The sequence below is a fragment of the Engystomops pustulosus genome, unplaced genomic scaffold (genome assembly GCF_040894005.1).
Source record: "Engystomops pustulosus unplaced genomic scaffold, aEngPut4.maternal MAT_SCAFFOLD_148, whole genome shotgun sequence".
Classification (NCBI taxonomy): domain Eukaryota; kingdom Metazoa; phylum Chordata; class Amphibia; order Anura; family Leptodactylidae; genus Engystomops; species Engystomops pustulosus.
The window spans coordinates 213,606-234,210 of record NW_027285028.1 but is presented as its reverse complement, the minus strand read 5'-3'; the positions used below and the strand labels follow the sequence as shown (position 1 = coordinate 234,210).

The window sequence follows — 20,605 nt, the reverse complement described above, 5'->3', positions numbered from 1 at the left end:
TACAGCTGCTGGAACAGGCTCTGCACAGAATCAGTCTACTTCCCCCTGTACAGCTGCTGGGACAGGCTCTGCACAGAATCAGTCTCCTTCCCCCTGTACAGCTGCGGGGACAGGCTCTGCACAGAATCATTCACCTACCCCCTCTACAGCTGCTGGGGGACAGGCTCTGCACAGAATCAGTCTCCTTCCCCCTGTACAGCTGCGGGGACAGGCTCTGCACAGAATCAGTCTCCTTCCTCCTCTACAGCTGCTGGGGACAGGCTCTGCACAGAATCATTCACCTACCCCCTCTACAGCTGCTGGGGGCGCTCTGCACAGAATCAGTCTCCTTCCCCCTGTACAGCTGCTGGGGACAGGCTCTGCACAAACTCAATCTCCTTCCCCCTCTACAGCTGCTGGGGGCGCTCTGCATAAAATCAGTCTCCTTCCCCCTCTAGAGCTGCTGGGGGCAGATTCTGGACAGAATCAGTCTCCTTCCTCTTCTACAGCTGCTGGGGTGCTCTGCATAAAATCAGTCTCCTTCCCCCTCTACAGCTGCTGGGACAGGTTCTGGACAGAATCAGTCTCATTCCTCTTCTACAGCTGCTGGGAGCGCTATGCACAAAATCAGTCTCAATCCCCCTTTACCAGCTGATACAGACAGGCTCTCTACATTATCTGTCTCCTTCCCCCTCCGTCAGCTGTTATGGCTGAATGCACAGAATTTGTTTCCTTTCCCTTGCAGGTGTTTGTTTCAGGCTCTACAAATAGTCTTTTCTCCTAGTTTCTAGTTACTCTCACAGAGTCAGTCTTCCTCCCCCTCTGACATTACCTAAACAGGCTCAGCACAAAATTAAGCTCATTCCTTGAATAGCAACTGAAAATACAGTCCCTTTAAAACTGCTCTACAGGAATCTTCTCCATTACTTGCTGCAGAGCTCCTGCTCCTATCCTGACAAGCAGGACAGAAAGCCTTTCCTATTGGCTGGCCTGCAGTGAACACTTCTCATTGGCCACCAGTAACTTACACCAATTCTGTTCTGAAGAACCGGCCTCCGTATTCTAGTAATTTATGTAAGAAGTGTCCAACCCCAGAAAGCCTCTGTGACCTTCAGGAGAAGGAACCCCCAGCAATAAGGGAAACAAGAGGAAGATGATGTGCAACAATGTAGATCATTGTGTGACATAGAAGGCAGAGGGAGGACACTGCACCAGGAGAGGGCGCTGCAGCTCTACTATTAACTCAGCGATCATCATTCATGTTCACAAAACAGACAGGAACATGCAGGTCCGAATACCAGTCAGCGACTACTCCCCACGTGTCCGCTGCGGGGCATCACCGCTACAAAGAAGCAGCAATGGCACTTGTCATATGTGGTCACATGTGCTGGATCAGCAGCAGTCGGGGTCCTGCTAACTTCTCCGGATGTTGCTGGAAATTCTCTATAGTGCAAGTTCTGATGTGCTACTGTTACAGCGCCACCCCTGTCCACAGGATACATCTGGAACTACAGCTCTCATCTTTAAACTGAATGGGATTAAGTTGCACTACCACAGAGAACCTGTCAGTAGGTTCTTGGGAAAACATAAAATAAAGTGTGAATTCCAGAATTGTATCTTCTCCATCTAAACTACCGGCTATCCTTACATTGCTGTGCTCTGTGCTCTCTGCAGACAGTGTTATGTATTGTCCCTGGAGAGATGTGTAATCAGACCTCACACTGCTGTGCTCTGTGCTCTCTGCAGCCAGTGTTATGTATTGTCCCTGGAGAGATGTGTAATCAGACCTCACACTGCTGTGCTCTGTGCTCTCTGCAGCCAGTGTTATGTATTGTCCCTGGAGAGATGTGTAATCAGACCTCACACTGCTGTGCTCTGTGCTCTCTGCAGCCAGCGTTATGTATTGTCCCTGGAGAGATGTGTAATCAGACCTCACACTGCTGTGCTCTGTGCTCTCTGCAGCCAGTGTTATGTATTGTCCCTGGAGAGATGTGTAATCAGACCTCACACTGCTGTGCTCTGTGCTCTCTGCAGCCAGCGTTATGTATTGTCCCTGGAGAGATGTGTAATCAGACCTCACACTGCTGTGCTCTGTGCTCTCTGCAGCCAGTGTTATGTATTGTCCCTGGAGAGATGTGTAATCAGACCTCACACTGCTGTGCTCTGTGCTCTCTGCAGCCAGTGTTATGCATTGTCCCTGGAGAGATGTGTAATCAGACCTCACACTGCTGTGCTCTGTGCTCTCTGCAGCCAGTGTTATGTATTGTCCCTGGAGAGATGTGTAATCAGACCTCACACTGCTGTGCTCTGTGCTCTCTGCAGCCAGTGTTATGCATTGTCCCTGGAGAGATGTGTAATCAGACCTCACACTGCTGTGCTCTGTGCTCTCTGCAGCCAGTGTTATGTACTGTCCCTGGAGAGATGTGTAATCAGACCTCACACTGCTGTGCTCTGTGCTCTCTGCAGCCAGTGTTATGTATTGTCCCTGGAGAGATGTGTAATCAGACCTCACACTGCTGTGCTCTGTGCACTCTGCAGCCAGTGTTATGTATTGTCCTGGAGAGATGTGTAATCAGACCTCACACTGCTGTGCTCTGTGCTCTCTGCAGCCAGTGTTATATATTGTCCCTGGAGAGATGTGTAATCAGACCTCACACTGCTGTGCTCTGTGCTCTCTGCAGCCAGTGTTATGTATTGTCCCTGGAGAGATGTGTAATCAGACCTCACACTGCTGTGCTCTGTGCTCTCTGCAGCCAGTGTTATGTATTGTCCCTGGAGAGATGTGTAATCAGACCTCACACTGCTGTGCTCTGTACTCTCTGCAGCCAGTGTTATGTATTGTCCCTGGAGAGATGTGTAATCAGACCTCACACTGCTGTGCTCTGTGCTCTCTGCAGCCAGTGTTATGTATTGTCCCTGGAGAGATGTGTAATCAGACCTCACACTGCTGTGCTCTGTGCTCTCTGCAGCCAGTGTTATGTATTGTCCCTGGAGAGATGTGTAATCAGACCTCACACTGCTGTGCTCTGTGCTCTCTGCAGCCAGTGTTATGTATTGTCCCTGGAGAGATGTGTAATCAGACCTCACACTGCTGTGCTCTGTGCTCTCTGCAGCCAGTGTTATGTATTGTCCCTGGAGAGATGTGTAATCAGACCTCACACTGCTGTGCTCTGTGCTCTCTGCAGCCAGTGTTATGTATTGTCCCTGGAGAGATGTGTAATCAGACCTCACACTGCTGTGCTCTGTGCTCTCTGCAGCCAGTGTTATGTACTGTCCCTGGAGAGATGTGTAATTAGAAATTTTTTTTGTATGTTATTAGTAGCAGCAGGACTGTGTTAAATGGATTTATACTCCAGGATCGTAGCTTCTCCAAGTGCACTGAAAGCATGTCCTCACACTGCTGTGCTCTGTGCTCTCTGCATCAAACAACTCCACAGTTCTTCTGCTTCAATAAAATCTGCAGCAGGCTCCTGGTTGGAAACTACATCCATCACTACAGATGGGCTGTAGAGCAATTCAGTACAGAAAACAGCATTGGAGAAACATCCCTCAGAGCACTAAGACCAGCTTTGGTTCTGGAATATTAATCCATATATCACAGCTCTGCTGCTACTAACAACAAAGGTCTGATTACAAATCTCTCCAGGGATAATACATAAGACTGACTGCAGAGAGCACAGCAGTGTGAGGTCTCATTACACATCTCTCCAGGGACAATACATAACACTGGCTGCAGAGAGCACAGAGCACAGCAGTGTGAGGTCTGATTACACATCTCTCCAGGGACAATACATAACACTGGCTGCAGAGAGCACAGAGCACAGCAGTGTGAGGTCTGATTACACATCTCTACAGGGACAATACATAACACTGGCTGCACAGAGCACAGCAGTGTAAGGTCTGATTACACATCTCTCCAGGGACAATACAGAACACTGGCTGCAGAGAGCACAGAGCACAGCAGTGTGAGGTCTGATTACACATCTCTCCAGGGACAATACATAACACTGGCTGCAGAGAGCACAGAGCACAGCAGTGTGAGGTCTGATTACACATCTCTCCAGAGACAATACATAACACTGGCTGCAGAGAGCACAGAGCACAGCAGTGTAAGGTCTGATTACACATCTCTCCAGGGACAATACCTAACACTGGCTGCAGAGAGCACAGAGCACAGCAGTGTGAGGTCTGATTACACATCTCTCCAGGGATAATACATAACACTGGCTGCAGCGAGCACAGAGCACAGCAGTGTGAGGTCTGATTACACATCTCTCCAGGGACAATACATAACACTGGCTGCAGAGAGCACAGAGCACAGCAGTGTGAGGTCTGATTACACATCTCTCCAGGGACAATACATAACACTGGCTGCAGAGAGCACAGAGCACAGCAGTGTGAGGTCTGATTACACATCTCTCCAGGGACAATACCTAACACTGGCTGCAGGGAGCACAGAGCACAGCAGTGTGAGGTCTGATTACACATCTCTCCAGGGACAATACATAACACTGGCTGCAGAGAGCACAGAGCACAGCAGTGTGAGGTCTGATTACACATCTCTCCAGGGACAATACATAACACTGGCTGCAGAGAGCACAGAGCACAGCAGTGTGAGGTCTGATTACACATCTCTCCAGGGACAATACATAACACTCGCTGCAGAGAGCACAGAGCACAGCAGTGTGAGGTCTGATTACACATCTCTCCAGGGACAATACATTTCACTGGCTGCAGAGAGCACAGAGCACAGCAGTGTGAGGTCTGATTACACATGTCTCCAGGGACAATACATAACACTGGCTGCAGAGAGCACAGAGCACAGCAGTGTGAGGTCTGATTACACATATCTCCAGGGACAATACATAACACTGACTGCAGAGAGTACAGAGCACAGCAGTGTGAGGTCTGATTACACATCTCTCCAGGGACAATACATAACTCTGGCTGCAGAGAGTACAGAGCACAGCAGTGTGAGGACCCCCCCCCCCCCCCCCCCCCCTCAGTGCACTTGGAGAAGCTACAATCCTGGAATATAAATCCATATATCACAGTCTTGCTGCTACTAACAACATACACATTTCTAGAGGGACAATACATAACACTGGCTGCAGTCTAGATGGCGATTCCTGCTGACAGGTTCCCTTGTGATTGCAGGCCTGTTAGTGTAAGCATGCAGTGCGCTGTAGTAGCTCATGTTATTTTATGTATAATCTGTAACATTTCATGTGCCTCTGACCCCGGGGCCCCACTTAGCAGATGCTGTATCAGCAGATCTGGCTGCACCCGCTCTGTTCTCTGACTATGATGTGTTTCATGTGCAGGACTGTGGGTGCACAGGAGCCCCCAGGACATGTGAGAGCCTATTAGCGTCAGATAACAAGCTGCGAGCGCGCTGCAGATTCCTGAGTCACAAGGTCCCGTTACCCCCCCAACGCTTTCAACTCTCATCCAACTCACATCATCTAAATAATGCAGGGCGCCTGCGGAAACGCACAGTCTATGTAGGTTATTGACATGCGCAGCGCAAGCAAGGAGAAGGGCGGACAGAGGGGTGACCCTGCGTCACAGGGATTGTCCTCAGCATTCCTGGCCGGAAGGAAGGAGAGGAAAAAGTGACTAATTACTTGTAATGAGACAAGGAGCCAAGGTCTTCACTTTCCTAATCCTCAGCCCGAGGAGCGAAGTACCAGGGGAGGGGTGATCTGCTAGCAGGACATCTTGCATCATCAGATTAAAGGGGTTGTCTGGTCCTTTGCCCAACCCATTCTCTTCAATCATCGATTATTCTCTTTCTTAATACGAACCTCTCACTCTCCAGGACTTCCTCTGAGCTGCACCAATTCTCTGGAATCCCCTACCCCGGCCTATCAGACTAATAACCAACCCCCAATGCTGCAAACTTTCTCTTAAAACCCATTTATTTAGGCAGATCTATCACACTTGGTAACTGTATGCTACTTTAACTCTTTATTAACCAATTGTGTGTACTCCCCCTGTGTGTTACCAAGCTTCCCTGCAGTCCCATTCACCTTGGACTTTGTATATAAGATGGCGGCTGATTGGTGGTTCAAGCATTTTTATTTATTAAATTATTTTTATTCCATTCCCTTATAATAATGGATGGATCATTATGCAAGCCCTTATACCTCTCATCCTCATAGACTGTAAGATCTTGTGTCACCCCCTCATAGACTGTAAGCTCTTGTGTCACCCCCTCATCCTCATAGACTGTAAGCTCTTGTGTCACCCCCTCATTCTCATAGACTGTAAGATCTTGTGCCCCCCCCTCATCCTCATAGACTGTAAGCTCTTGTGTCACCCCCTCATAGACTGTAAGCTCTTGTGTCACCCCCTCATCCTCATAGACTGTAAGCTCTTGTGTCACCCCCTCATTCTCATAGACTGTAAGATCTTGTGCCCCCCCCTCATCCTCATAGACTGTAAGCTCTTGTGTCACCCCCTCATAGACTGTAAGATCTTGTGCCCCCCCCTCATCCTCATAGACTGTAAGCTCTTGTGTCACCCCCTCATAGACTGTAAGCTCTTGTGTCACCCCCTCATCCTCATAGACTGTAAGCTCTTGTGTCACCCCCTCATCCTCATAGACTGTAAGCTCTTATGTCACCTCCTCATCCTCATAGACTGTAAGCTCTTGTGTCACCCCCTCATCTTCATAGACTGTAAGCTCTTGTGTCACCCCCTCATCCTCATAGACTGTAAGCTCTTGTGTCACCCCCTCATCCTCATAGACTGTAAGCTCTTGTGTCACCCCTCATCCTCATAGACTGTAAGCTCTTGTGTCACCTCCTCATCCTCATAGACTGTAAGCTATTGTGTCCCCCTCATCCTCATAGACTGTAAGCTATTGTGTCCCCCTCATCCTCATAGACTGTAAGCTCTTGTGTCTCCCCCTCATCCTCATAGACTGTAAGCTCTTGTGTCACTCCCAGTCTCCTCTCAGCACTCACACATTAGATGGATTGCTTATAAATCTCCACAGCGGTGACTGGAGTCAGAGGGGAGGGGTGTCATTTACTGCAATGTCTGTGTCAACTAAGAAGAGGTTTATAATCTGAAATTGAGAGTAGCATATATACTATTATATATTATATATATTATGCAGTAAGTTATCATTACCAAACATTCTGGAATACTGAAAATCCGACCAAAAAAAAGAAAAATAAATCCCAGTGCCTTTCTATGTTATTGGCTCTGCCCCTGGTCTGCCCCTGGAGGCAGTGCCTTGTATTACAGCTGGTAACATGCGATGTAGGGTCCTCTGCGTGCAGTGTGTACAGGCCCCTACACTCACAGTCTCTTGTACTACTCCCTGAGGATCCACATCTACACTGCTGGGAACGAAGGTTTATTGTGAAGGGTTAATTAAAGGGGTTTTCCCATCAAAGAAACCGCAATGAGGATCCCACAAGCGAGAATAGAAATCCCTATAACTGCTCTATAACCTCAAGTCTATCCACAGATCAAACACAAGGGAACCCCAGGGGGAAAGACCCCAGAGAGGAAGACCCCTCACCTCCTGCGTCCTCTCATTCCCACACTCCCCTGTCCCCCTCAGACACCCCTGATCCAAATCAGGCTCCTCTGTCCTATTAGACACATCATTGACTCCTCCAGACTCCTCTGTCCTCCTCCTCCTCCAGACTCCTCTGTCCTCCTCCTCCTCCAGACTCCTCTGTCCTCCTCCTCCTCCAGACTCCTCTGTCCTCCTCCTCCTCCAGACTCCTCTGTCCTCCTCCTCCTCCAGACCCCTCTGTCCTCCTCCTCCTCCAGACTCCTCTGTCCTCCTCCTCCTCCAGACTCCTCTGTCCTCCTCCTCCTCCAGACCCCTCTGTCCTCCTCCTCCTCCAGACTCCTCTGTCCTCCATCTCCTCCAGACCCCTCTGTCCTCCTCCTCCAGACTCCTCTGTCCTCCTCCTCCAGACTCCTCTGTCCTCCATCTCCTCCAGACCCCTCTGTCCTCCTCCTCCTCCAGACTCCTCTGTCCTCCTCCTCCTCCAGACTCCTCTGTCCTCCTCCTCCTCCAGACCCCTCTGTCCTCCTCCTCCTCCAGACTCCTCTGTCCTCCATCTCCTCCAGACCCCTCTGTCCTCCTCCTCCAGACTCCTCTGTCCTCCTCCTCCAGACTCCTCTGTCCTCCATCTCCTCCAGACCCCTCTGTCCTCCTCCTCCTCCAGACTCCTCTGTCCTCATCCTCCAGACTCCTCTGTCCTCCTCCTCCAGACTCCTCTGTCCTCCATCTCCTCCAGACCCCTCTGTCCTCCTCCTCCTCCAGACTCCTCTGTCCTCCTCCTCCAGACTCCTCTGTCCTCCTCCTCCAGACTCCTCTGTCCTCCTCCTCCTCCAGACCCCTCTGTCCTCCTCCTCCAGACTCCTCTGTCCTCCTCCTCCTCCAGACTCCTCTGTCCTCCTCCTCCTCCAGACTCCTCTGTCCTCCTCCTCCTCCAGACTCCTCTGTCCTCCTCCTCCTCCAGACTCCTCTGTCCTCCTCCTCCAGACTCCTCTGTCCTCCTCCTCCTCCAGACTCCTCTGTCCTCCTCCTCCAGACTCCTCTGTCCTCCTCCTCCAGACTCCTCTGTCCTCCTCCTCCTCCATACTCCTCTGTCCTCCTCCTCCAGACTCCTCTGTCCTCCTCCTCCTCCAGACTCCTCTGTCCTCCTCCTCCAGACTCCTCTGTCCTCCTCCTCCAGACTCCTCTGTCCTCCTCCTCCTCCAGACTCCTCTGTCCTCCTCCTCCTCCAGACCCCTCTGTCCTCCTCCTCCTCCAGACTCCTCTGTCCTCCATCTCCTCCAGACCCCTCTGTCCTCCTCCTCCAGACTCCTCTGTCCTCCTCCTCCAGACTCCTCTGTCCTCCATCTCCTCCAGACCCCTCTGTCCTCCTCCTCCAGACTCCTCTGTCCTCCTCCTCCAGACTCCTCTGTCCTCCTCCTCCTCCAGACCCCTCTGTCCTCCTCCTCCAGACTCCTCTGTCCTCCTCCTCCTCCAGACTCCTCTGTCCTCCTCCTCCTCCAGACTCCTCTGTCCTCCTCCTCCTCCAGACTCCTCTGTCCTCCTCCTCCTCCAGACTCCTCTGTCCTCCTCCTCCAGACTCCTCTGTCCTCCTCCTCCTCCAGACCCCTCTGTCCTCCTCCTCCTCCAGACTCCTCTGTCCTCCTCCTCCTCCAGACCCCTCTGTCCTCCTCCTCCTCCAGACTCCTCTGTCCTCCTCCTCCTCCAGACTCCTCTGTCCTCCTCCTCCTCCTCCAGACCCCTTTGTCCTCCTCCTCCAGACTCCTCTGTCCTCCTCCTCCAGACTCCTCTGTCCTCCTCCTCCTCCATACTCCTCTGTCCTCCTCCTCCAGACCCCTCCAGAATCCTGTTCTTCTCCATACATTGTTATGTTATGTATGATATTGTATTGATGTCTCGCTGGTTCCTGGGGACTAGAGGTGTCAGCAGGTTCTCAGATGTCTGATCCTGGGATCTCTGCCTTCTTGTCTCTCTTTGCCCCCCATTATTCATGTCACACATTAGGTAACATACATCAGATTCCTCCGCACCTCATCAAACACCTCCCTCACATGACAATGGCACAGAAAACCATCGTCTAAAAATACACGGCGGATGCACATCCTCACGAGTCGGGGGAGAATCTCAGCTGCTCCGAGGGGAGACATTACAGAACATCTGACGAGACACAGGTCCAGCTCTGATGGCGCTGACCACAAGGTCCAAACTCAAAGCAAGAAGATTCTGTCCAGATTTCTCAGAACCAGACACAGAGAAACACAAGAGGAAGGGCCCGGACGCCGTGTAAGGAGGGTCCCGGGATGTTCTTACCTTGTCGTCCTTCATTTGGTTTGGGCTGAACTTCTTCCACACATTCTGCCGGAAACCATCCAACATGTCCCCGGGCATTTCCTTCCCAGAATCCTCCTTCTCCGATGCTTAAAACTGCAGAGAGAGGAGAAATTCAGGTTACTGATGGTCTGTTCTTATAGCACCAACATATACAGAGGATCTGTCCAGAAATCCAGGTCATTATTCACCATCCAGCAGCTGCATAACCTTCACCACTAACCACTGAGCCTTCAACAATGATATGCAACATAGCTAACCACTGATCCATCACCAACGCTGCTAACCACTGAGCCTCCAACACTGCTAACCACTGATCCATCACCAACGCTGCTAACCACTGAGCCTCCAACACTGCTAACCACTGATCCATCACCAACGCTGCTAATCACTGAGCCTCCAACACTGCTAACCACTGATCCATCACCAACGCTGCTAATCACTGAGCCTCCAACACTGCTAACCACTGATCCATCACCAACGCTGCTAATCACTGAGTCTCCAACACTGCTAACCACTGATCCATCACCAACGCTGCTAATCACTGAGTCTCCAACACTGCTAACCACTGATCCATCACCAACGCTGCTAATCACTGAGCCTCCAACACTGCTAACCACTGATCCATCACCAACGCTGCTAATCACTGAGCCTCCAACACTGCTAACCACTGATCCATCACCAACGCTGCTAATCACTGAGTCTCCAACACTGCTAACCACTGATCCATCACCAACGCTGCTAATCACTGAGCCTCCAACACTGCTAACCACTGAGCCTCCAACGCTGCTAATCACTGAGCCATTAACACTGCTAACCACTGACCCAGTAGCACTGCTAACCATTGAGCTACCAACACTGCTAATCATTGGTCCTCCAAAACTGCTAACCACTGAGTCACCAACACTGCTAACCACTGAGCCACCACTATCTATTAGCATGATATACTGAATATTAATAACAGACATATATTACAACCTAAACCGCAGTAGTCTATAGTGTCATTTCTGGCTGAATTGATTAACCCCTTGCTCACAGACCTATTGAGTATTATAATGATGAGAACTGGAGCATGTGAGTGGGGATTTCATGTCTGTGCCATCACTGGAATAGGATTTTACATTTCCCATAGCAGAGGCCAGCGCTGGTGTAGATAAAGATGATGCAAAATGCCTTGATTATTGGTGAGATATAATAATCCATATCCAATCACTGGACGGGATGAGACCCCCGATGAGGAGCTCCGCTCTGGCATCTGCAGGCTGCACACACTTTAGCGCTCAGTACTAGATCTCATCCAAACTGCAAGCTAATTATAAGTCACTGATACACTGTACCAAAAGCTCTGCTGGCAATTATACAGGAACTGGTGTTTACTACACATCCAGGCTTCACACTAATTACCAGCAGCATCTATGGGAATCTCCGCAGTACATGTCATGGTAAACACATCCATAGGCCGATCCTTCCCATATAAATTAGCAGCTTGGACATATGCAAAACCTAAAGCAAGATAATTAAAGGGGTAATCTGCAGAGTTTATAGGATAAAAATAACTTTATCATTCCTTTTTCCTCCCTGTGCTACCCCACTTGCTGCGACTGGGTAAAGGACATGTGTAGGGTCAGTCTCCTTCTCCCTCAGGCAACTATTGAGGTCAGAATCTGCACAGATCAGTCTCCTTCCCCATCTGGCAGCTCCGGTGTAAAGCTTCTGCATTGAATCTGTCTACTTCCTTGCCTGGCAAACAATATAATCCCTACAGACTGTGTTTCCTCAGCTCTATCGCCATGTACTCCAGAGGGCTCTGCTCCTGTCCTGACAAGCAGGCCAAAAAGCCATATTTGTTGGTAAGCGGAAGAGTATAGCGTGGGCTCACCCTAGCAAATCCACAGCTTTGTCCCAAGTTTGTTCGGATCTTCCCACAAACAACTTCATACAAGAGACAAAGTTTATGCAAACCATGCCCCAAAATGCCCATTTTTAGGCTGTCCCCCTGGCTGGTCCTTGATTTTGGCTTATTAGTAATTCTGCTCAGGGATCGGTGCTCTTTTTAATCGGATACTTGTACTGCTGAAGGGCATCTCCCTTATTACTGGAGGAGGCCTTATAGTTACTGTGTAGCGGGGGATGCAAGGAGCCCCTAGCACTGAACATATGTTGTAACAATTGTATCCAGGACTAATGAGCCCGGTGCATTATGGGGTTGCCCTCATCTTCCAGATGTTCAGTGCAGGTGATACAAGACAATTAAGTATGTAACAAGCCGTTAACCCTCTGTACGCTCAGCGCATATCCAATTAGTTCCGCCATGTTTTCCAATTCAAACAATGGAAAGATTTGGAGGACTCTGCGCAGTAGGAGAAGTTATTAGAAAATTCTGGAGGTGCGATTCATCATTCTGCAGGTTCTTCCTATAGGGCTGTATTATAAGATAAGACGTCCATACTGGGCTCCATTGGATTTACTATAAATGTCTTATTAGATGTGGTTAGCAAATCAGGGTACAATCATAGGCACGCCCCTTTAGCAGAAGGGTAACACCCATTTGTCAGTCTGTAAGTAATGCTAACCTGGATCTGATGCCAATACTGCTGTGCCTGACCTCAGGTAGTCCTGGCTGTAGGCGGGGCTTGACCTCAGGTAGTCCTGGCTGTAGGCGGGGCTTGACCCCAGGTAGTCCTGGCTGTAGGCGGAGCTTGACCCCAGGTAGTCCTGACTGTAGGCGGAGCTTGACCCCAGGTAGTCCTGACTGTAGGCGGGGCTTGACCCCAGGTAGTCCTGACTGTAGGCGGGGCTTGACCCCAGGTAGTCCTGACTGTAGGCGGGGCTTGACCTCAGGTAGTCCTTACTGTAGGCGGGGCTTGACCTCAGGTAGTCCTGACTGTAGGCGGGGCTTGACCTCAGGTAGTCCTGACTGTAGGCTGGGCACATTTAGGACTCCTGTGTTGATCCTGTACGCTGTGGGTCGCCCCAATGTCCCAAAGAAGGTCAAGTTTCTGAGATGTCGTCATCTTACAGTACAGCTGAAGGTCTCTTCATCAAACGCGGCACTCATTCATTAATGAAGCCCTAATCTGCCAAAGCCATCTGCTCGGAGAAGAAGAAAACACATCCTGCTCCGTCTTCTCTCATTTCCTTTCCAAGGAACAGCAGCTCTGCCGACTATAGCGCCATCCGTTATGTATAATGGGCTCATTCGCCCCTCCCTACACTGGCTGGATCTCCACAAGGAACATCCGTAGATTCCCATCCAGCCATCCAAAACCCTACACTGTGAAAATGAGGAGCAAAAACACCCAAACTGGCTCTGCTCTGGGTGACATCACTAGTCATGTCCAAACACAAGGTCTACTCATTCTCGAAAGTCTTGTCCACACCAGTTGGATCTTTACAAGGAGGACCAAAGCTTTCCAAACTAGACCCATCTCTCCAACCCAAATAATAAAAACCAAACCGAGCACCGATGAGGAACCATACAAAAATGAGCAGATGTAACTCCTTCTATGCCTTACCCCTTATCCGGTCGCCCTTGTGGAGTGGGATCTCGCCTTCTCCTTGAGGTTGATACGGTTTTACCACAATAAAATGCCTCCCGGGTAGGGCACTGTACAGCTTGCGTTTTGGACCTTGATAATCCACAGCAGTGGCCACCTCCTTGTTGGGACCAGGACTGAAAAACACAAAGGGATAAACTAGATTACATAAGGTCTTGTACCTCTTGGAGAACATCGAGAAAGTAATTTAATGCTCTGTGAAGTTCTCTGGCTAGGACTTTTCAGCACCTCTCACACACATGGAGATAAACATATCACCATGTAAGGGCTCATATACAGATTCTAGGGCATTTAGAATTTTCTTTCTACCCCCTACAGTTGCTGAGATATCAGCCCCAGTATCTGACCGTTGTTATCCTCTCTACTATCAGAGAGGAGGAGCTAGAGCCGAGGAGGGGGCGTGTGCTATCATTATCATTATCTGATAGTGGAGAGAATGTCAGTGGTCAGATACTGGGACTGATATTTCAACAACCGTAGGGGGTAGAAAGAACATTCAAAGTGCCCCTGAATCTATGTAGGAGTCCCTACAGAAAACCTAATGGACCCTGGTGGAATCAGAGAGCACTTTGGGAGGGTGTTAGCATCCATCGAAGTATGAAAGTGCAACAGTATGAGCTGCGGATCTGAAAATTTGCTGCATTCTCCAATCTTTTAGTATATGAGGAGGTGGTTTTGCAAACCCAATCCACTTGTGCTGTGCAGTAACTTGCTGCGGATGTGTGTACCGGGTTCTGTACGGCAAATCTGGACCCTGTAACGGATCATCTGGGAGGAACCATAGCGGCAGATTACGCTCCTCATAAAGACTGTTCTGCACTTTACTTGAAATCTAATTTGCATATATTTACTGGCGCTAATCCTGACAGTCACTTACTACTGCCAGATGCGTAATATGTGAAGTGCCTTGTAATTTACCGGCAGATCCGCGGAATATCCGGAAAAGGGTTTATTTTCAATTTATTTTCCTAATAAATATCCAGTGAAGCGTGCGCCAGCGAGGAAGAAAAAACTGATTAATAATTATAATAAAAATGGAGATGAAGATGACGGATTAGTGACAGCCAGAGCGCGGCTGCTGCACGTTGAGCCTGAGGCCTCCAGGCGGCGTCCTGGGTCTATAAAAGGACGACGCTGGAAGGAAGGGGATCATCGGGTGAGAATCCTGGTGCGGATGAGGGTGAGACCACAGAATCCGCATCACAGACGGAAGATTAGTCGCCATCGCCAGATAGACCGCCACAATGTTTCACGTTTTTCTCTGCTACATATCTAAATCTGCAACTTAATGAATTCATATAATTTGAGGCAGGAGCACGAAACATTGAGCGCCCCCAGGTGGAGTAGCGCAGACCCCCTGCTACACACCTATATCTCTGCTGAATTCTGTCTTGCTAGTAACAGGACAAATGAAGTCTACTGAGAGGGGAGGGGAAGCTGCAAAGAGTAGATTTGCTACAAAGTTACCAGGAACAGTCTACCCATTCTAGAATTTAGAAAGACTGAAATGTCACATGTAAGGACAGGACAGAGGTCACAGCTCTGAATACCTCACACCTTGGACTATTCCCTACAATCTGGAATTAATTCTGAGGCACGAGGCAGCTCAGAGGTAAGTAGGGAATATAAAGGCTGAAAAGAGACTAATAAAGGTTGTGCTTCTCCCGGTGAGGACAGCCTCACCCCCGCCCGAGCCTGAATCTCATTCTCCACCGAAAAGGACAAAATCAACAAAAAATACCCTGAATGTCTTCCAGTGATTCAGCGCAGCGAGCAGATTGCCCAGAGAAATACCAGGAAATCTCAAGCCCCCGAGGATTCACAACGTGTGTATGCGCTGTGCTACAATGAGCCGATCTGCATATTCTGAGTAGTTTATTTCCCAGAAGTCTCTGGGGGGAGGGAGGGGGGCTTCTCCTCTAAGAACAGCGCCGGCTGTGACCTCCATATTCATTCTTCCTTCTTACCAGAAAACTGCAATAACAAGAACCCGACTTTATTAGAAAGTGTCCGAATGTCTAGAGAGCGGAAAATGTGAGCGCCAATTAAAGGGCAGGACGTCTGATGTCCGTATCCGCTAGCAACGCTTCATTAGATGGCACTGTGCCCGGAGGGCTCTGCCCCGAGACATCACATGTCCTATATATCACCCCACAAGAGGCTGCGCACAGGTGATGAGGGAATCCGTCAGACCTTAAACAGGGCAGGACATAGACCTTATCAGATGGATTATTGTACATATATATATGATGGGTTTGTATTGTACAGATCATTGATAAGTGGCATAAGAAATCTCTCAATTCAGTCTTGTCCCAGTCAGCAGGGCCCTGTCCCAGTCAGCAGAGCCCTGGCCCAGTCAGCAGAGCCCTGTCCCAGTCAGCAGAGCCCTGTCCCAGTCAGCAGAGCCCTGTCCCAGTCAGCAGAGCCCATCAACACAGCCCCGCCCCAGTCAGCAGAGCCCCGCCCCAGTCAGCAGAGCCCCGTTCCAGTCAGCAGAGCCCCGTTCCAGTCAGCAGAGCCCTGTCCCAGTCAGCAGAGCCCTGTCCCAGTCAGCAGAGCCCTGTCCCAGTCAGCAGAGCCCTGTCCCAGTCAGCAGAGCCCTGTCCCAGTCAGCAGAGCCCTGTTCCAGTCAGCAGAGCCCTGTCTAAGTCAACAGAGCCCTGTCCCAGTCAGCAGAGCCCTGTCCCAGTCAGCAGAGCCCTGGCCCAGTCAGCAGAGCCCTGTCCCAGTCAGCAGAGCCCCGTTCCAGTCAGCAGAGCCCCGTCCCAGTCAGCAGAGCCCCGTCCCAGTCAGCAGAGCCCTTTCCGAGTCAGCAGAGCCCTTTCCCAGTCAGCAGAGCCCTGTTCCAGTCAGCAGAGCCCTTTCCCAGTCAGCAGAGCCCATCAACAGAGCCCCGTCCCAGTCAGCAGAGCCCCACCCCAGTCAGCAGAGCCCCACCCCAGTCAGCAGAGCCCCACCCCAGTCAGCAGAGCCCCACCCCAGTCAGCAGAGCCCCGTTCCAGTCAGCAGAGCCCCGTCCCAGTCAGCAGAGCCCCGTCCCAGTCAGCAGAGCCCCGTCCCAGTCAGCAGAGCCCTGTACCAGTCAGCAGAGCCCTGTCCCAGTCAGCAGAGCCCTGTCCCAGTCAGCAGAGCCCTGTCCCAGTCAGCAGGGCCCTGTTCCAGTCAGCAGAGCCCTGTCCCAGGCAGCAGAGTCCTGCCCCAGTCAGCAGAGCCCTGTCCAAGTCAGCAGAGCCCTGTCCCAGTCAGCAGAGACCTGTCCCAGTCAGCAGAGACCTGTCCCAGTCAGCAGAGCCCCGTCCCAGTCAGCAGAGACCTGTCCCAGTCAGCAGAGCCCCGTCCCAGTCAGCAGAGCCCCGTCCCAGTCAGCAGAGCCCCGTCCCAGTCAGCAGAGCCCCGTCCCAGTCAGCAGAGCCCCGTCCCAGTCAGCAGAGCCCCGTCCCAGTCAGCAGAGCCCCGTCCCAGTCAGCAGAGCCCTGTCCCAGTCAGCAGGGCCCTGTTCCAGTCAGCAGAGCCCTGTCCCAGTCAGCAGAGCCCTGTCCCAGTCAGCAGAGCCCTGTCCCAGTCAGCAGGGCCCTGTCCCAGTCAGCAGAGCCCTGGCCCAGTCAGCAGAGCCCTGGCCCAGTCAGCAGAGCCCCGTCCCAGTCAGCAGAGCCCCGTTCCAGTCAGCAGAGCCCCGTTCCAGTCAGCAGAGCCCCGTCCCAGTCAGCAGAGCCCCGTCACAGTCAGCAGAGCCCTTTCCCAGTCAGCAGAACCCTTTCCCAGTCAGCAGAACCATTTCCCAGTCAGCAGAGCCCTTTCCCAGTCAGCAGAGCCCTGTTCCAGTCAGCAGAGCCCTGTTCCAGTCAGCAGAGCCCTTTCCCAGTCAGCAGAGCCCTTTCCCAGTCAGCAGAGCCCCGTTCCAGTCAGCAGAGCCCCGCCCCAGTCAGCAGAGCCCCGTTCCAGTCAGCAGAGCCCTGCCCAAGTCAGCAGAGCCCTGTCCCAGTCAGCAGAGACCTGTCCCAGTCAGCAGAGCCCTGTCCCAGTCAGCAGAGCCCTGTCCCAGTCAGCAGAGCCCTGTTCCAGTCAGCAGAGCCCTGTCTAAGTCAACAGAGCCCTGTCCCAGTCAGCAGAGCCCTGTCCCAGTCAGCAGAGCCCTGTCCCAGTCAGCAGGGCCCTGTCCCAGTCAGCAGGGCCCTGGCCCAGTCAGCAGAGCCCTGGCCCAGTCAGCAGAGCCCTGGCCCAGTCAGCAGAGCCCTGTCCCAGTCAGCAGAGCCCCGTTCCAGTCAGCAGAGCCCCGTCCCAGTCAGCAGAGCCCTTAACGAGTCAGCAGAGCCCTTTCCCAGTCAGCAGAGCCCTGTTCCAGTCAGCAGAGCCCTTTCCCAGTCAGCAGAGCCCATCAACAGAGCCCCGCCCCAGTCAGCAGAGCCCCGTCCCAGTCAGCAGAGCCCCACCCCAGTCAGCAGAGCCCCACCCCAGTCAGCAGAGCCCCACCCCAGTCAGCAGAGCCCCACCCCAGTCAGCAGAGCCCCGTTCCAGTCAGCAGAGCCCCGTCCCAGTCAGCAGAGCCCCGTCCCAGTCAGCAGAGCCCCGTCCCAGTCAGCAGAGCCCTGTACCAGTCAGCAGAGCACTGTCCCAGTCAGCAGAGCCCTGTCCCAGTCAGCAGAGCCCTGTCCCAGTCAACAGGGCCCTGTTCCAGTCAGCAGAGCCCTGTCCCAGGCAGCAGAGTCCTGCCCCAGTCAGCAGAGCCCTGTCCAAGTCAGCAGAGCCCTGTCCCAGTCAGCAGAGACCTGTCCCAGTCAGCAGAGACCTGTCCCAGTCAGCAGAGCCCCGTCCCAGTCAGCAGAGACCTGTCCCAGTCAGCAGAGCCCCGTCCCAGTCAGCAGAGCCCCGTCCCAGTCAGCAGAGCCCCGTCCCAGTCAGCAGAGCCCCGTCCCAGTCAGCAGAGCCCCGTCCCAGTCAGCAGAGCCCTGTCCCAGTCAGCAGGGCCCTGTTCCAGTCAGCAGAGCCCTGTCCCAGTCAGCAGAGCCCTGTCCCAGTCAGCAGGGCCCTGTCCCAGTCAGCAGAGCCCTGGCCCAGTCAGCAGAGCCCTGGCCCAGTCAGCAGAGCCCCGTCCCAATCAGCAGAGCCCCGTTCCAGTCAGCAGAGCCCCGTTCCAGTCAGCAGAGCCCCGTCCCAGTCAGCAGAGCCCCGTCACAGTCAGCAGAGCCCTTTCCCAGTCAGCAGAACCCTTTCCCAGTCAGCAGAACCCTTTCCCAGTCAGCAGAGCCCTTTCCCAGTCAGCAGAGCCCTGTTCCAGTCAGCAGAGCCCTGTTCCAGTCAGCAGAGCCCTTTCCCAGTCAGCAGAGCCCTTTCCCAGTCAGCAGAGCCCCGTTCCAGTCAGCAGAGCCCCGTTCCAGTCAGCAGAGCCCTGTCCCAGTCAGCAGAGCCCTGCCCAAGTCAGCAGAGACCTGTCCCAGTCAGCAGAGACCTGTCCCAGTCAGCAGAGACCTGTTCCAGTCAGCAGAGCCCTGTCCCAGTCAGCAGAGACCTGTCCCAGTCAGCAGAGCCCTGTCCCAGTCAGCAGAGACCTGTCCCAGTCAGCAGAGACCTGTCCCAGTCAGCAGAGACCTGTCCCAGTCAGCAGAGACCTGTCCCAGTCAGCAGAGCCCTGTCCCAGTCAGCAGAGACCTGTCCCAGTCAGCAGAGCCCTGTCCCAGTCAGCAGAGACCTGTCCCAGTCAGCAGAGCCCTGTCCCAGTCAGCAGAGCCCTGTCCCAGTCAGCAGAGACCTGTCCCAGTCAGCAGAGACCTGTCCCAGTCAGCAGAGACCTGTCCAGTCAGCAGAGCCCATCAGCAGAGCCAACCCTCATCAGCAGAGTCTTCAGGTGGTTGTTCAGCAGGTGTCTGTGGATAAACATGCCAGAGGATGCGATGACCCTCTTCCTATGAGAAATATCCCTCTTTTCCTACAAAGTCAGTAAGATCCAATTGAATTTAGGGGGTGTCCGATGATACGCACCGATATCACACAGCCCAATAGAGATTAATATAGACGGGGGCCGCTCCATCCAAATGGGACCTCCTGGGGATCGCAATGGTCTGAGACAAATGATCAGACACCTCGGTTAGGACATAAGTCCTCTAAATACACCCAGAGTGTACGGGGCATGCGCTGCGCTCGTGGATATGTACCTTATCATCTTCAGAGTCTTTTATTATGAGACAAAAATAGAACAATCTGAGGGAACACGGTGACAATGACAAATGTCATGGAGAATGATGAGCGTCTGTCACAACATCATCACACCTAATAGAGAGGCGTCACCACCCTTCATTTATATATAGTTCTGCAGATATGGACTCCGGGTCAGAACTACCCACCCTGTACCATGTATCATCCATAACATGTGATATTATTACACAGCCGACATCCCGGCCCCTCCTGACCCTGTACCATGTATCATCCCTAACATGTGATATTATTACACAGCCGACATCCCGGCCCCTCCTGACCCTGTACCATGTATCATCTATAACATGTGATATTATTACACTGCAGACATCCCATCCCCTCCTGACCCTGTACCATGTATCATCCATAACATGTGATATTATTACACTGCAGACATCCCAACCCCTCCTGACCCTGTACCATGTATCATCCATAACATGTGATATTATTACACAGCCGACATCCCGGCCCCTCCTGACCCTGTACCATGTATCATCCATAACATGTGATATTATTACACTGCAGACATCCCAACCCCTCCTGACCCTGTACCATGTATCATCCATAACATGTGATATTATTACACTGCAGACATCCCTGCCCCTCCTGACCCTGTACCATGTATCATCCATAACATGTGATATTATTACACTGCAGACATCCCGGCCCCTCCTGACCCTGTACCATGTATCATCCATAACATGTGATATTATTACACAGCCGACATCCCGGCCCCTCCTGACCCTGTACCATGTATCATCCATAACATGTGATATTATTACACTGCAGACATCCCGGCCCCTCCTGACCCTGTACCATGTATCCTCCATAACATGTGATATTATTACACAGCCGACATCCCGGCCCCTCCTGACCCTGTACCATGTATCCTCCATAACATGTGAAATTATTACACAGCCGACATCCCGGCCCCTCCTGACCCTGTACCATGTATCATCCATAACATGTGATATTATTACACTGCAGACATCCCGGCCCCTCCTGACCCTGTACCATGTAT

General features: G+C 51.9%; 1 protein-coding gene across 2 annotated transcripts in view; it reads right to left on the bottom strand.

Annotated features, from left to right (window-relative positions):
- Positions 1–9,731: 9,731 nt before the first annotated feature.
- Positions 9,732–20,605, bottom strand: part of LOC140108561 (SH3 and multiple ankyrin repeat domains protein 2-like) — a 197,728-nt gene continuing 186,854 nt past the window's right edge. For both annotated transcript variants that reach the window (XM_072131823.1, XM_072131824.1), the window contains 2 exons: positions 13,354–13,511; positions 9,732–9,934 (listed from right to left, as the gene is read on the bottom strand). In XM_072131823.1, the coding sequence (XP_071987924.1) occupies positions 9,747–9,934; positions 13,354–13,511 (346 nt within the window). In that variant the 3' untranslated portion in view covers positions 9,732–9,746. The remainder of the gene's footprint in view (positions 9,935–13,353; positions 13,512–20,605) is intronic.